Below are 16,737 nucleotides of genomic sequence, written 5' to 3'. Positions count from 1 at the left end.
TGTCAACCAGAACCTCAGACCAGAACCAGAACCTCAGACCAGACCCTCAGAGCCTCAGACCAGAACCAGAACCTCGGACCAGACCCTCAGAGCCTCGGAGCAGAACCTCAGACCCAGAACCAGAATGTTAGACCCAGAACCTTAGACCCTTTAGACCCAGAGCCTCGGAGCCTCAGAACCTCAGACAAGAACCAGACCCCCAGAGCCTCGGAGCAGAGCGTCAGACCCAGAACCAGAACCAGAGCCTCGAGCAGGTCCCGAGCGTGTGCAGCGTGAGTCTGAGGGACGACGTCGACTAAAGGGTCAAAGTTTAACGGTGATGAAATCTGTTTGTTCTGTTTGGGAACAACAAACAAGAGAAAGAGAGGGGGGGGCAGGGAGAGAGGGGGGGCAGGGAGAGAGAGGGGGGGGCAGGGGGAGGGGGGGGTGATATGTTCAGGGATCTAAAGACCTGGATACAGCGTCAGGGGCGTCGGCCCCGAGACGCCCTTTGGGTTTTGTAGTTCCACAGTTTTGTGTTTGTGTGCCCTTGGCCCGCGTCTGCGTGTGTTGGCCTTTGTTGGCCTGCGTTAGCGTGCGATGGCATGCGTCGGCCTCTGTCGGCCTGCATTGGCGTGTGTTGGCGTGCTTTTGCATGCGTTGGCCTGGGTTGGCATGTGTTGGCATGTGATGGCATGTGTTGGCATGTGATGGCATGTGTTGGCCTCTGTCGGCCTGAGTCATCGTGCGTTGGCCTGCGTCGTCTGCGTTGGTGTGCATTGGTGTGCGTTGGTGTGCGTTGGTGTGCGTTGGTGTACGTTGGTGTGCGTTGGTGTACGTTGGTGTGCGTTGGTGTGCGTTGGTGTGCGTTGGTGTGCGTTGGTGTGCGTTGGTGTGCGTTGGTGTACGTTGGTGTGCGTTGGTGTGCGTTGGTGTACGTTGGTGTACGTTGGTGTGCGTTGGTGTGCGTTGGTGTGCGTTGGTGTACGTTGGTGTGCGTTGGTGTGCGTTGGTGTACGTTGGTGTGCGTTGGTGTGCGTTGGTGTACGTTGGTGTACGTTGGTGTGCGTTGGTGTAGGTTGGTGTGCGTTGGTGTACGTTGGTGTACGTTGGTGTGCGTTGGTGTAGGTTGGTGTGCGTTGGTGTACGTTGGTGTGCGTTGGTGTACGTTGGTGTACGTTGGTGTGCGTTGGTGTACGTTGGTGTACGTTGGTGTGCGTTGGTGTAGGTTGGTGTGCGTTGGTGTACGTTGGTGTAGGTTGGTGTGCGTTGGTGTAGGTTGGTGTGCGTTGATGTGCGTTGGTGTGCGTTGGTGTGCGTTGGTGTAGGTTGGTGTGCGTTGGTGTGCGTTGGTGTGCGTTGGTGTGCGTTGGTGTGCGTTGGTGTGCGTTGGTGTACGTTGGTGTGCGTTGGCGTACGTTGGCGTGCGTTGGCGTGCGTTGGTGTACGTTGGTGTACGTTGGTGTGCGTTGGTGTAGGTTGGTGTACGTTGGTGTACGTTGGTGTGCGTTGGTGTGCGTTGGTGTACGTTGGTGTACGTTGGTGTACGTTGGTGTGCGTTGGTGTGCGTTGGTGTGCGTTGGTGTGCGTTGGTGTAGGTTGGTGTACGTTGGTGTGCGTTGGTGTAGGTTGGTGTACGTTGGTGTGCGTTGGTGTACGTTGGTGTACGTTGGTGTGCGTTGGTGTAGGTTGGTGTACGTTGGTGTACGTTGGTGTACGTTGGTGTACGTTGGTGTACGTTGGTGTGCGTTGGTGTACGTTGGTGTACGTTGGTGTGCGTTGGTGTACGTTGGTGTGCGTTGGTGTAGGTTGGTGTACGTTGGTGTACGTTGGTGTACGTTGGTGTACGTTGGTGTACGTTGGTGTGCGTTGGTGTACGTTGGTGTGCGTTGGTGTACGTTGGTGTGCGTTGGTGTAGGTTGGTGTGCATTGGTGTACGTTGGTGTACGTTGGTGTACGTTGGTGTGCGTTGGTGTGCGTTGGTGTGCGTTGGTGTACGTTGGTGTGCGTTGGTGTACGTTGGTGTGCGTTGGTGTAGGTTGGTGTGCGTTGGTGTGCGTCGGCCTGCGTTGGCCTGCGTCGGCCTGCGTGGGCCTGTTTGCTCGGACGCCCCCACAGGAACACGTGGATCTCAGAGTTCAGGTGAAAGTGGCGAGCGGTGGAAATATTCTGCTGACTCTGGACAAATATTGACTCAGACTGAAACTCCAGAGTTCAGTCTCCTGCACTCACGCCAGGATTTCACAATAAAAGCATCACAATGTGTCTCCCCAACGCAGCTGGACCTGGTTCTTTGTCAGGAAGACGTTTCACCAGGACCAGGACCAGGCTGGGACTGGACCAGGACCTGGACCAGGACCAGGACCAGGACCAGGACCTGGACCAGGACCAGGACCAGGACCAGGACCAGGACCAGGACCAGGACCAGGACCAGGACCAGGACGTGGACCAGGCTGGGACTGGATCAGCACTAAAGAGGTCCAGGCCTACTTCCACCAACGACTGTCACCTTAATGACGGAGCACAAAGGGTTCCAGTGACATCATCAGCGTAGAGTTAGGCCCCCCTCCCACTGTTCCTCCGTCACAGGTTAGAGCGCCCTCCCACTGTGCCTCCGTCCCGTGCCCCGTGCTTTAGGGTCCTTGTTCCCCCCTCCAGGCCCGTTTGTACTCACACTACCTGGGCCTCGGAGAATGCTTCTTGCTGCCTATACGTCATCACGCCGTAACACGTCACACGCATTGATGACGTCATGGCGATGCGTGGCTAAATAAAAGTATTAATGATGTAAACAAATAACTATTAATAAAAACATGTAATTAATGAAAATATCAATAAATAGATCAATATTAATACATTTAAAGCATGAATTTGAAGAGTAAAAGTATTTATTAATAATATAAATAAATATAAATATAAAAACATGTATTTGAACAGTAAAAGTATTTAATAATAAATATAAATAAATATAAAAACATGTTTTTGAACAGTAAAAGTATTTAATAATAATGTAAATAAATATAAATAAATATAAAATCATGTTTTTGAACAGTAAAAGTATTTTTTAATAATGTGAATAAATAAAAATAAATATAAAACATGTATTTGAACAGTAAAAGTATTTATTAATAAATATAAATAAATATAAAAACATGTTTTTGAACAGTAAAAGTATTTATTAACAATATAAATAAATATAAAGCATGAATTTGAACAGTAAAAGTATTTATTAATAATAATATAAATATCAGTATGACTGTAAGTGTAAGTGTAGGTGGTGCAGTTCCTCTCCGGTCCTCGCGGCGGCGCTGACGCGTCTCAGCTGCGCCTTTAAAAACAACAGAGCTGCGGTTGCTAATGCTAATGCTAACGCTAACGCTAACAATGGCAGCAGCTAACGCGGAGCTGCGCGTGGACGAGCTGCCGTCCGACCCGCTGCTGCACGTGCTGTCCTTCCTGGGCTTCCGGGACCTGCTGAGGTAATGTGACGGGACAGGTGAGCTCACCTGGAGCGCGTGAGCAGGAGTCAAACACGCGCTACACCGAGGCACGGAGCCGTTAGCACAGAGCTAACGATGCTAGCGCCGCTCCATGGACACCCGGGGCAGCGTTAGCAGCATGCTAACTGAAGCTAACTGTTGTTTACGTTTGTTTTGAGTGAATCATGGAATAAAACGTCACTTTACCGAAAACTTAACCGTCAAATTATGTTATTTATGCTTTTTATTCTATATCCTCCTGAGAACCAAGGGAAAAAAGTGTCTTACAATTTTTGTTTTTGTGTGATTTCCTATCTATTTGGGCCTAAAAAAACACCTTACAATTTTAATTTTTTTAAATATATTTTTTATTTTAATTTCACAGCATGTCCACTGTAGAGGACAACAGGACGATATCCGCGTGAAAATAGAACTGAATTTAGAAAATGAGAAAAAATGAGCAGATTATATCTTTAGAGTGATATTCACCCAAGAACACATTTCATTTAAACAAATACAATAACATTTGGTATCACTCTTCTGTTACTTGTTGCTTGAAAGGACAGAATGTTTGTAATAATTCATTACATGGAATGTAAAACATGTATTCAGTTCAACAGTGAACTACTGTATAAGACATAGAACGTAAGTATTTCTGCTTTTCTTCTTCATCTGGACATTTTAGCTGTGATAATCCTGGAAGCATGTTTTCTTTTTGGTTATGCAGAGGAACATCTTGCATTTGGTGCACCTGATGTATGTCTTCCCATTGCAGCCGTTGTTCCTGCATCTTTCTGCATGTTTGATGTCCATCATCTCTGGCATGTGCCGGGCTCCTAGTCTGCGTACAGATGGCTCTGGTTGTGGGATTCTCATTTTGGTTGGTGGCTGATACTCTTCCTCACTGTCTTCACTGCTGTCATTAAATGAAGATCTATCCAGCAGCTCTTCAGCCAGGTGCAACTTGAAGTCCAGGTACTGCTGTGTGTTCTTAGCTGGTCGATTCAGCGCTTTGCTGTCAGACTTGTACTGGATCCAAGCGTTTGTGATGGCAACATCAAAGAAATGTGTCATCACACGTGACGTCCACTTCTTGGTCCTGGTTGACATGCGGTAGAAGCTCAGCATTCGGTCACAGAGGTCTACGCCACCCATGTTGTCATTATACTCCCTGATGACTGCTGGCCGTCTCACCTGGACATGACATTTGTCTTTTTTGGACCATCTGCTACAGATATCCTCTGGATCTTTTCCATAGGCAGTGGAGGCCATCAGAATGGGTTTGTTGTCAAACCATTTTGTCACTGCCAGCTCAGGCCTCTTCCGGACCACCGTCACTGAAGAACCCCTCCCTTCTTTTCTCAGCTTCTTATCTTCTGGCAGCTGGCATTGCTTTGGAACCCTGTTCTTCATAATCGTTCCAGTTGCTGGAAGACCCTTTGAGAGCAAAGCGTCCATGAGATCGATAGTTGTGAAATATCGATCAAAGAACACATACGTTCCTGTAGGAACTGACTCCACCATTCGCAAGACAGCTGCAGCTCCAACTCCCAGTCTTTGGCCCCTGAAAGTGTTCTTGCCCTGATAGACTTTGAAATCCAGGACCAGACCGTTTGGGGAGGCAAGCACAAAAACCTTTAGCCCAGTAGGGTTTGGCTTTCCTGGCACATACTGCCTGACTGGGCAGCGGCCTGTGAACGGGATGATTTGCTCATCAATGCACACCTTGTCACACCTTGGAAGGCTGAGACAACCTTGCCTCACACGGTCAAGCAATGGTCTGACTCTCCAAAGAATGTCTGACTCCTTTGCCTCTTCAGTTACATCCAGGTCATTGACAATCTTGAGTGAGCTCCTCAGCTTGTAGAACCTATCCCTTGTCATTTTCCTGCTAATAACTGACACTTTAGTTTTTTTAGCCCAAAACATTTTGACTCTGGGATAGCCAAGGCAAGCCATGTGTACTGATATGCCAAAGAAAATCTTGATTTCTTGGGCAGTAGTATTCAGTGACACTCCTGTAGTTTGCAGCTGTCTTTGATTTGTAAAAGCTGCCAGATCCTCAAAGATTGTGTCATCTATGTACTGTGAAAAGTACTGGATTGGACTCCAGTATTCACGGATTTTGGGGTCATCTTGATTGGCAGGAAGCCCAGGTAGCACAGGTGTGAATCTGTTATGATGGATGGAAAAAAAACACAAGTAAATTCAAGTTAATAAAAGGAGTAACAGTTAATTTTTTTCACATCCATTTGGATTAATGCAGTAATTTCAGTGTCATGGATGTGATATGACTCCCTATTGACCATCTTAATAAGCATATTTTTAGGTCACTTGCATATTTTAACAGCATTTACACATAGAACAATACAATAATCTAACATGATAATAAAATTTAATACATTAGCCTGAAACTAAATAAAACATACAAGTTATTCCTGGTCCACAGAGCACGACGACTATCCTGCTCCCTCTCTGCCTCTGACTCTGTCTCAGATTCTGCTGCTTCTTCATCCTCTCCTTCTCCATCATCATCTTCTCCTATCACAGGCTGATACTCATCCTCCTCATCCTTTTCCTCATCTGAAAGCTCCAAATCTGAATCTCCCTCAACTATCCGGTATAGAATCCTCTCTGCTTCACTTCTTTCTCCTACAACAATGTGCAGTCATTAAATACATTAAAATGGTCCTGGTGTCCACTACAGTTGACATTCATTAAATGACTGTTATTTCAAAACAGAAATAATGAAATTGTTTTCAGATGTCAAAATCTTGTTATTAACATGTTTATGAACAAGAATATGTATAATTATCATGATAAAAATAGCAATAAATAAAGAATATTTGACTTACCTCTCTTTCCATAAAATGTGGTTGTTGGTATGGCGGCCATCTTGATAGAGGAAGAAAGTAAAGTTCCCAGCATGCAATCCCACAACATGATACATCACTGGAAAGCCCAGGATGTCCTCTACAGAACACTATAGGGGTTGGTAGGGTAACTTCAAATACTTAAGGAAGATGCAGGTGAAAAGAATGTCCATTATAAAGGACATAAATGAATGGGCCGGGTCTCAGGAGGATATTTATATTATTTATATTTATTTACAGAGAAGAGTTTAAGACTTTATTTATAATTATACCGTAAAAATACTGAAGTTAAAATAATAATAATAATAATAATAGAACTGTTACTGTATTAAAAATATATTAATAATAATAATGTTACTGTAGTTAAAGTATATTAATAATAATATTAATGTTACTGTGGTTAAAGTATATTAATAATAATGTTACTGTGGTTAAAGAATAATAATAATAATTTAAATGTAGTTAAAGTAATAATAATAATTTAAATGTAGTTAAAGTAATAATAATAAGATATATAATAATTATAAAATCTTTAATAATAATACAATTAAAAGAGAAACTCATGTTTAAAAATAAAATATCAGCAAAATAAAACTATAGAGAGAATAAAGTAGAAATAGAAACATTAAACTAATCTATGAAATTAACAGAAAAATGTTTTTTTTACACTATTTTATATTTTTAAGCTTTTTATTTTATATCTGTATTTCACCAGCGGAGCAACAAGATAAGGGCGCTCATCATAATAATATTAATAATGTTAATATTAATAATAATAATGTTAATATGTAAATAGAGAAGAGACTTGATGGTTCCTGTCTTCAGCTGTGTGAAAAATAAAAATAGAAATCTTTAGAGTTGTAAAATATGAAACATCTGTGGTTCCCAAAATAATAACAATAATAATACTGAGGATGATTTCCTGCTCTGACCTTTGACCTCTGACTGTTGTGATGTCACGTGTGTTAAGACGATAATGACGTCTGTGATTCCCCATAATAACAATAACAATCATGATTTGTGCGGCTTTGCCAACCGGTGTTGTGTTCTCACGTGTGTGTGTGTGTTGTGTTGTTGTGTTCTCATGTGTGTGTGTGTGTTGTGTTGTTGTGTTCTCACGTGTGTGTGTTTGTTGTGTTGTTGTGTTCTCACGTGTGTGTGTTTGTTGTGTTGTTGTGTTCTCACGTGTGTGTGTTCGTTGTATTGTTGTGTTCTCACGTGTGTGTGTTCGTTGTGTTGTTGTGTTTCCTGCTCTGATGGTGTGTCTCTCCTGTGCAGATGCAGTTGTGTTGTTGTGTTGTTGTGTTCTCACTCGTGTGTGTGTCTGTTGTGTCTCCTGTGTAGATGCTGTGTGTGTGTGTGTGTGTGTGTGTGTGTGTGTGTGTGTGTGTGTGTGTGTGTGTGTGTGTGTGTGTGTGTGTGTGTGTGTGTGTGTGTGTGTGTGTGTGTGTGTGTGTGTGTGTGTGTGTGTGTGTGTGTGTGTGTGTGTGTGTGTGTGTGTGTGTGTGTGTGTGTGTGTGTGTGTGTGTGTGTGTGTGTGTGTGTGTGTGTGTGTTGTGCAGATGCAGTTGTGTTCTCACTCGTGTGTGTTGTTGTGCAGATGCAGTTGTGTTCTCACTCGTGTGTGTGTGTTGTGCAGATGCAGTTGTGTTCTCACTCGTGTGTGTGTGTGTTGTGCAGATGTGTTCTCACTCGTGTGTGTGTGTGTGTGTTGTGCAGATGCAGTTGTGTGTGCCGGAGGCTGAACGAGCTGAGCAAACACAACTCTCTGTGGAGGAGGCTGTGCTGCTCCACCTGGCTGCTCTCAGAGTCAGTGTGTCTATATTTATTATTATATTTATATTTATATTTATTATATTTATTATATTTTTATATCATATTTAACACTGGCTGCTCTCAGGTCTTTATTTACGTGTGTGTGTCCGTGTGTGTCCATGTGTGTGTGTGTGCAGGGCGGAGCGCGTGCACAGCGGCCTCTCCTGGCCCCTCCTCTTCAGGCGTTACCACGGCGACCTGGGCCGGTACGCGCAGCACTACGCGCTGCTGAAGAGGGCGTGGCTGCAGCTGGAGGACTTCCTGCGGCACAGCTGTCCGCGCATGCTGGCCTCGCTCAGAGGTGATGACATCAGCGTGACATCACTGTCATTAGCCAGTCAGAATGAAGGTGTTGACCTGTGACTCCTCCTCCTCCAGAGGGCGCCACGGAGCAGGAGCTGGACGCCATCGAGGCGAAGATGGATCTGAGGCTCCCCGACGACTACCGCTGCTCCTTCAGGATCCACAACGGCCAGAACATGGTCCTGCCGGGGTACTGCCACCTGTCTGTCTGCCCCTCACCTGTCTGTCTCTCACCTGTCTGTCTGTCCCTCACCTGTCTGTCTCTCACCTGTCTGTCTGTCTGCCCCTCACCTGTCTGTCTGCCCCTCACCTGTCTGTCTGTCCCTCACCTGTCTGTCTCTCACCTGTCTGTCTGTCCCTCACCTGTCTGTCTCTCACCTGTCTGTCTGTCTGCCCCTCACCTGTCTGTCTGCCCCTCACCTGTCTGTCTGCCCCTCACCTGTCTGCTCCTCACCTGTCTGCCCCTCACCTGTCTGTCTCTCACCTGCCTGCCCCTCACCTGTCTGCCCCTCATCTGTCTGTCTGCCTCTCACCTGTCTGTCTGCTTACCTGTCTGCCCCTCACCTGTCTGTACCTCACCTGTCTGTCTGTCTCTCAGGCTGATGGGCAGCATGTCTCACCTGTCTGTCCCTCACCTGTCTGTCTCTCAGGCTGATGGGCAGCATGTCTCACCTGTCTGTCTCTCACCTGTCTGTCTCTCAGGCTGATGGGCAGCATGTCTCACCTGTCTGCCCCTCACCTGTCTGTCTCTCAGGCTGATGGGTAGCATGTCTCACCTGTCTGTCTCTCAGGCTGATGGGCAGCATGTCTCACCTGTCTGCCCCTCACCTGTCTGTCTCTCAGGCTGATGGGCAGCATGTCTCACCTGTCTGTCTCTCACCTGTCTGTCTCTCACCTGTCTGTCTCTCAGGCTGATGGGCAGCATGTCTCACCTGTCTGTCTCTCAGGCTGATGGGCAGCACGTCTCACCTGTCTGTCTCTCAGGCTGATGGGCAGCATGTCTCACCTGTCTGCCCCTCACCTGTCTGTCTCTCAGGCTGATGGGCAGCATGTCTCACCTGTCTGCCCCTCACCTGTCTGTCTCTCAGGCTGATGGGCAGCACGTCTCACCTGTCTGTCTCTCACCTGTCTGTCTCTCAGGCTGATGGGCAGCATGTCTCACCTGTCTGTCTCTCACCTGTCTGTCTCTCAGGCTGATGGGCAGCATGTCTCACCTGTCTGCCCCTCACCTGTCTGTCTCTCACCTGTCTGTCTCTCACCTGTCTGTCTCTCAGGCTGACGGGCAGCATGTCTCACCTGTCTCTCACCTGTCTGTCTCTCAGGCTGATGGGCAGCATGTCTCACCTGTCTGTCTCTCACCTGTCTGTCTCTCACCTGTCTGTCTCTCAGGCTGACGGGCAGCATGTCTCACCTGTCTCTCACCTGTCTGTCTCTCAGGCTGATGGGCAGCATGTCTCACCTGTCTGTCTCTCACCTGTCTGTCTCTCACCTGTCTGTCTCTCAGGCTGATGGGCAGCATGTCTCACCTGTCTGCCCCTCACCTGTCTGTCTCTCAGGCTGATGGGCAGCATGTCTCACCTGTCTGTCTCTCACCTGTCTGTCTCTCACCTGTCTGTCTCTCACCTGTCTGTCTCTCAGGCTGACGGGCAGCATGTCTCACCTGTCTGTCTCTCACCTGTCTGTCTCTCACCTGTCTGTCTCTCAGGCTGATGGGCAGCATGTCTCACCTGTCTGTCTCTCACCTGTCTGTCTCTCAGGCTGATGGGCAGCATGTCTCTCTCTAACCATTACCGCTCGGAGATGCTGTTGGACGTGGCGACGGCGGCCGGCGGCGTCCCGCAGAGGAAGGGGATGCGCTTCTGTCTGCCGCTGACTTTCTGCTTCCACACGGGTCTCAGTCAGTTCATGGCCCTGGCGCCCGCCGAGGGACGCACCACGTCCGAGAGTTTCTACCCGTGTCCCGTAGGTGGCCCTTCCTGTGCGTCCCTTCAGAATAAGAGCGTGGACTGATGATGTGTTTGTGTTTCAGGATCAGACGTCTCAGAATCCTGCAGCCGTCGACATGTTCATCACAGGTGCAGGAACGCTTTCACACGCTTCTTCTTCTTCTCATGGGGGGGCGGGGTCAGGTCAGGGGTCAGAGGTCAGGTCAGGGGCCGTTTCCTCCACTTCCCTGCAAACAGGAAGTGCTGATGTTTGAAGTGCATTATGGGAAATGTGAACTTTAACTAATAACTCTGCGTGTGTCCAGGTTCCTGTTTCTCGGAGTGGTTCACGACGTACGTCCAGAAGGTCGTCAGCGGCCAATATCGGATCATCAGGGACCAGATCTTCAGGTAAGATGGCGTCTGGACGCTCCACGCCGTCACAGAGGCCGCGTGTGACGGGTGTGTGTGACGGGTGTGTGTGAAGGCCGCGTGTGTGAACGGAGTGTTCCTGTGTCTGCAGGTACGTGCACGATGAAGGCTGCGTGGCGACCACCGGGGACATCACCGTCTCTGCGTCGACCTCCTTCCTGCCCGAGCTGTCGTCCGTCCACCCGCCGAACTTCTTCTTCACGTACCGCATCAGGTACCCCCCCGCCGCCCCGCCCTGCGCGCCGCCCCGCCCATCTACGGGTTTCTAACGCGCATGTCTTTTTCCAGAATCGAGATGTCGAGCAGCGCGCCGCCCGAAGCCGCCTGTCAGCTCGACAGCCGCTACTGGAAGATCACCACCTCCGACGGCACCGTGGAGGAAGTCCAGGGTCCCGGCGTGGTCGGTACGCTGCTCGCCGTCACGTGACCACCTGTACGGCTCCTGATTGGCTGCTGAACTTGTGTTCACGCGTGTGTGTGTGTGTGTGTATGTGTGCGTGCAGGAGAGTTTCCCGTCATGAAGGCGGGGAAAGTGCACGAGTACGCCAGCTGCACCACCTTCTCCACGCCGTCAGAGTTCATGGAGGGGCACTACAGCTTCCACCGGCTGGGTAACTGCAGGCTTTTACTTTGAAGGAGCTTTACGTCTTTAATTTTGAAGCATTTGTACTTTTATTTTGAAACAGCTGTAGGTCTTTTATTTTGAAGCTTCAGCGGTGCTTTTATTTTGAAGTTCTGTGTCTTGCAGCCAATGTAGAGGACGTGTTCCACGTGGCGATCCCTCGCTTCCACATGGTCTGCCCGCCGTTCCGAGAGTCGGCGCCCTCGACGGTAAAAACGATGACGCGAGGATTAAAATGAGAGAAGAAGAAACGTTCACGCTAACGTCTCCACGCCGTCTTTACTTCCTGTGCAGCAGAAGGCGTCGCCCAGTCCCACGCCACGCCTCGACCGTGACAGCGACCACGACAGAGACGGAGACGCCAGAGGACTCAACATGGCCGCCCTGGAGGGAGCGTGGTGCCCGCGACACATCTGACCACCGCCGCCGCTGCCGGGGATTCTGGGTAAAGGTAACGGGAGCGCCACACGTGGGACGAGCGGCGCCGGCGTCCGAACACAAACTGTGAACCCGTTTTGTTAAAGGGGTTTTTTTCTTTTTCTTGTTTCTCGTGGCGTGAAACCGGTGATGTCATCGTCCCCGTGGCGACCGAATGAGGGCGCCAGACGCCACAAAATGTACGGAAGCTCGAAGCTGCCTCGAATAAAAACACGAAAATGATTCAACAACAAACTTACAATAAAATATCGTGTTTTTACGAACTTTCAACGATAAATTATCGCGTTTTAACGTGAAAATAAAATATTTACGGGAAACTCATGTTTCAAACATGACTGGTTCTTTTATTTTGAAGCAGCTGTTGGTCTTTTATTTTGAAGCAGCTTTAGGGCTTTTATTTTGAAGCAGCTGTTGGGCTTTTATTTTGAAGCAGCTGTTGGTCTTTTATTTTGAAGCAGCTGTTGGTCTTTTATTTTGAAGCAGCTTTAGGGCTTTTATTTTGAAGCAGCTTTAGGGCTTTTATTTTGAAGCAGCTGTTGGTCTTTTATTTTGAAGCAGCTTTAGGGCTTTTATTTTGAAGCAGCTTTAGGACTTTTATTTTGAAGCAGCTTTAGGGCTTTTATTTTGAAGCAGCTGTTGGTCTTTTATTTTGAAGCAGCTTTAGGGCTTTTATTTTGAAGCAGCTTTAGGGCTTTTATTTTGAATTAGCTGTTGGTATTTTATTTTGAAGCAGCTTTAGGGCTTTTATTTTGAATTAGCTGTTGGTCTTTTATTTTGAAACTCATTAATTGTTTTAAAAATGTTAAAATAAAGAGATTAAAATAAATAAACGACAAAATATAAAAATAAACTAATTATTTATAAAAAACATAAATAAATAAAAGCTTTATTATTCGTTTGTGGCGCCGCTGAGCCTCCGTACGTCACCGTGACTTTAATAAATAAGTTTAAATATTAAAAACTCGTCTTTGATCAAAATCGTAAAAGTATAAAAGTGTTTGTTTTTGTTTTATCGTAGTTTTGCTCGATGACGTCACACGAGCTCGACCAATCAGGAGCCTTCCTGCTGCTGCACTGGACTTTTACTCTGAAAGGCTCAGAAGTGTTTCCTGTTCCTGTTTTTGTTGGTTTCAATAAATCACAAACTTTTCTCTGCAAACTGTGTTTCACTCTTAAATCTCATTATTAATTATTATTATTATAAATTATTAATAATTATTAACATTAATATTAATAATATTTATAAATAATCATTTATTTACTCTGAACAGTAAATAAATAAATAATAACGACAAAGACTCGAACGTTTAAAATAAATAAAATATTTTCTCTTTTGTTTCATAACGTCAGATTAAAAATCCTTTTACAAAATAAAATCTGAATCAGTGTCCCTTCACAATAAAAGCCCGTCCTCAGTATTTCAACACTTTTATTGTTTAACTCCGTTAGCATGTAGCTAAACGTTAGCATCACACACACACACACACACGTAAACAACAACGTGAGGCCCCTCCTCCTCCTCTTCCTCCCTCTCCTCCTCTTCCTCCCTCTCCTCCTCTTCCTTCCTCCTCTTCCTCCTCTTCGTCCTCTTCGTCCTCTTCTATCACCCTCACTGTCCTCCTCCTCTTCCTGCCCCCCCTCCTCTCCTTCCTCTCCCCTCCCTCCTCCCCCTCTTCCTCCCCTGCTGCTCCTCCTCCCTCTCCCCCTCTTCTTCCTCCCCTGCTGCTCCTCATCCTCCTCCTCTTCCTCCTCAGTCCTCCTCTTCCTCCTCCTCGTCCTCTTCTATCACCCTCACTGTCCTCCTCCTCTTCCTGCCCCCCCTCCTCTCCTTCCTCTCCCCCTCCTCCTCCCCCCTGCTCTTCCTCCTCTCCCTCCCCTCCTCCTCCTCTTCCTCCTCAGTCGTCCTCTTCCTCCTCCTCGTCCTCTTCTATCACCCTCACTGTCCTCCTCCTCTTCCTGCCCCCCCTCCTCTCCTTCCTCTCCCCTCCCTCCTCCCCCTCTTCCTCCCCTGCTCCTCCTCCTCCTCCTCCCCCCATGCTCTTCCTCTCCCCCCCCTGCTGCTCCTCTTCCTCACGGGCGTTGCAGCGGCTGCAGTGCCGCCTGAAGCCTCCCAGGAAGTGTGACCTGAAGCAGCAGAAGGGGCAGGCGTAGCGCCCGGGCCGGTGGGCGGCGCCCACGTGCTGCTGCAGGCGGCTGGGCAGGAAGAAGGAGCGCGGGCAGAGGCTGCAGGCGTACGGGCGCTCCACGTCGTGGCAGCGCACCACGTGGCTGATGGCGAAGCCTGCACGCACACAAACACACGTGTATATGAATATTAATCTTCTGTAAATGAGACGTAAAGAAACAGATGTGTAGAAATGTGGACGCAGGTCCGTGGCAGCGCTCGCCGCCGGACGCCGTCGGCACCTTTGAGCTTGGTCTTCCAGCCGCAGACGAGACAGACGAAGCGGTTGGAGATGAAGCGAACCACTTTGGCCGTGGCCTCCACTTCCTCCTTCAGCAGCTCGCCGCTCAGCCCGGACGCCGCCTCCTCCTCCTCGGCCCCGGCGGCGGCGGCGGTGTCGTGTCTGACGGCCTGGGCGGCGTACGCTTTGGGGATGTCGTGCTTCTTCACCACGTGGCTGACGGCCAGGGACTTGAGCTTGGTCCTCCAGCTGCAGATCAGGCAGTGGAACCCGGCGCCGTCGAACATCAGCACGCTCTGGTCGCCCTCGCCGTCCGCCTTCGGGGCGGTGGCGTCTACATTGTGACGCTCCTCCTCCTCCTTTAGCTTAACTTTTTCTTCCTCTCCCGCCCTCCCGTCCAACTCGCCCTGGCCTGCCCTTGCCTCCTCGCCGCCCTCTACCGCCTTTTCCTCCTCCTCGCCGCCCTGCCCCGCCCTCCCCTCCTCCTCACCCTGCCCCGCCCTCCCCCCTTCCTCGCCGCCCTGCCCCACCATCCCCTCCTCGCCCTGCCCCGCCCTGCCCTCCTCCTCGCCGCCCCCCGGCCTCCCCTCCTCCTCGCCCTGCCCCGCCCTGCCCTCCTCCTCGCCGCCCCCCGGCCTCCCCTCCTCCTCGCCGCCTCCCGCCCTGCCCTCCTCCTCGCCCTGGCCCGCCCTCCCCTCCTCCTCACCCTGCCCCGCCCTCCCCTCCTCCTCGCCGCCCCCCTGCTCGTCCACGCAGTGCCTGGCGATGATGTGCTTGTAGAGCTTGGCGAAGTCTCTGCAGGTGTAGAAGCAGCCGGCGCAGTGGAACAGCGGCGCCGTGCTCTGGTACATCAGGATGTTGCCGAGGCGACCGACCGTCACGGCGCCCAGGGAGGCGGGGTGGGAGGCGGCCACGTGGCTCATCTGGTGGGCGTGGCTCTTGGAGAAGTGGCCGCAGTGGGGGCACTGCAGGTGGGCCGCCACGCCGCCGCCGGCCTCGCCGCGCGTCTGGACGATGACGGACATCGAACGCTCTGGAGCGAAGACACGGGGAAAGTTAGACACGTTAAAATATGATTATTAATATTATTATAAAATGATTTATCTGTAAATAAATATATAAATATAATGTGGAAACATAATATTAAATAATGAAATTAAGTAAATAAAAATATGTGAAAATATAAAGAGAATAAATAAAATTATATATTAAAAAATTTAAATATTAAATTAGAGATTAAAAATGTTTAAATATAAAGTGAATAAATAAAACAAATTAGTAAATAAAAATGTTGAAAAATAAAGAAATAAAATTTAAAAAAATAGAAATGCGTTAAAAGAGAAAATATAAAATATTAAATGAGTAAATAACAGATTATTATTAAATGTGTATTTACTTTAAGGACTAAATGATTAAGATATTAAATGAGTAAATAAAGACTTTAACAGACTTATTAATAGTATTAGTGTATTTATTGTATTAATAGAGTATTAACTTTAATAACTTTAATGCTGAATAAAATATTAAATGAGTAAAAAACACAGATTATTAAATCCTTATTAATAGTGTTTATTACTTTAATAACTAATGGTGACTAAAGGACCATCCTTATATTATTAATAGTGTTTATTAACTTTAATGACTTTGATGCTAAAGAACCATCCTTATATTATTAATAGTGTTTATTACTTTAATAGCTTTGATGCTAAAGAACCATCCTTATATTATTAATAGTGTTTATTACTTTAATAACTTTAATGGTGGATAAAGAACCATCCTTATATTATTAATAGTGTTTATTACTTTAATAACTTTAATGCTGGATAAAGAACCAGACTCCATCTTTGTTTGAACTCATTTAAGAAACAAACCGCGGGACCGGAAACACCGACACTGACGTAACCGTGACGTCGGAATATTCGGTTCAGACGTCATACACGGTTAAACTCGGGGTCGGTCCCGGGAATATGACGTCACACATTAAAGGTAATAACGGCTGGAACAACGGGCCGCGGCTAACATGCTAGCTCTGAAGCTAACGCGCGAGATCAAAGGGTTTGAACGGTGTTTTCCACCCACCTGCGTGCGCGTGCGCGTCACTTTAAAAGAGTTTAAAAAAGCGTTAAAGCTCGTGCGCCTGCAGCGGCGGGAGAAACGTTAAAAATGACCTTTAAATGTGTTTAAATGATTAAATCTCCATGTTTCTGCCGAGCAGCGGCGCCTCCGCCCGCTACTTCCTGTGTTTACCTCCGCCTCAGCCAATCAGCGCGCCTCAGCACTCTGAGGATCCACCAATCACAACGATCCCGTCCACCAAGACACGCCCCTCGCAACAGTTATCGCGAGAAGAACTGAAACCTCAATATTAATACAAAATAGATTATAAATATATAATTAATGTCTTTCAGCGCTGTTTGTTTAGTTTATTTTATCAGTAACAAAAAAAAATTATTTTATTTAATTTTT

General features: G+C 47.7%; 2 protein-coding genes across 5 annotated transcripts; one reads left to right on the top strand and one right to left on the bottom strand.

The window, feature by feature from the left end:
* The first annotated feature begins 3,332 nt into the window (after positions 1-3,332).
* fbxo3 (F-box protein 3) lies at positions 3,333-13,019 on the top strand. Of its 4 annotated transcripts, none has more exons than XR_014593768.1 (13): positions 3,333-3,458; positions 8,051-8,140; positions 8,284-8,447; positions 8,525-8,639; positions 10,207-10,411; positions 10,479-10,524; positions 10,701-10,785; positions 10,898-11,020; positions 11,095-11,210; positions 11,310-11,417; positions 11,555-11,637; positions 11,723-11,932; positions 12,885-13,019. XR_014593768.1 is itself a non-coding variant. In XM_083938285.1 (13 exons), exons 1-12 carry the CDS (start codon positions 3,337-3,339, stop codon positions 11,843-11,845), a joined length of 1,377 nt encoding a protein of 458 aa, XP_083794411.1. In that variant the 5' UTR covers positions 3,333-3,336; the 3' UTR covers positions 11,846-11,879; positions 12,885-13,019. The 4 variants fall into 4 exon arrangements, 3 of the variants coding, with proteins under 3 accessions (XP_083794411.1, XP_083794410.1, XP_083794409.1); XM_083938285.1 differs by having other exon boundaries at positions 11,726-11,879; XM_083938284.1 differs by having other exon boundaries at positions 11,723-11,873.
* LOC310964705 (uncharacterized protein) lies at positions 11,947-16,513 on the bottom strand (the record flags this gene model as incomplete). Its single annotated transcript, XM_083937960.1, has 4 exons — positions 16,351-16,513; positions 14,273-15,304; positions 13,905-14,147; positions 11,947-12,065 (listed from the first exon to the last, which is right to left on the bottom strand). The coding sequence occupies exons 2-4, from the start codon at positions 15,294-15,296 to the stop codon at positions 11,947-11,949; spliced, it is 1,386 nt and encodes a 461-aa protein (XP_083794086.1). The 5' UTR covers positions 15,297-15,304; positions 16,351-16,513.
* Between the last annotated feature and the right edge of the window lie 224 nt (positions 16,514-16,737).

The sequence above is a fragment of the Echiichthys vipera genome (assembly GCF_963691815.1).
Source record: "Echiichthys vipera genome assembly, chromosome: 23".
NCBI classification, from domain to species: domain Eukaryota; kingdom Metazoa; phylum Chordata; class Actinopteri; order Perciformes; family Trachinidae; genus Echiichthys; species Echiichthys vipera.
Note: the sequence above shows the minus strand (reverse complement) of the source record. Positions and strands in the feature narration are given on the sequence as shown.

Bases quoted from the DNA above. Each gene is read 5' to 3' on its own strand.
- fbxo3 (XM_083938284.1), top strand. From the start codon at position 3,337: ATGCTAATGCTAACGCTAACGCTAACAATGGCAGCAGCTAACGCGGAG. The intron at 10,525-10,700 runs GTGCAGGAACGC...GCGTGTGTCCAG, and splicing joins CGTCGACATGTTCATCACAG to GTTCCTGTTTCTCGGAGTGG. The intron at 11,021-11,094 runs GTACCCCCCCGC...GTCTTTTTCCAG, and splicing joins TTCTTCACGTACCGCATCAG to AATCGAGATGTCGAGCAGCG.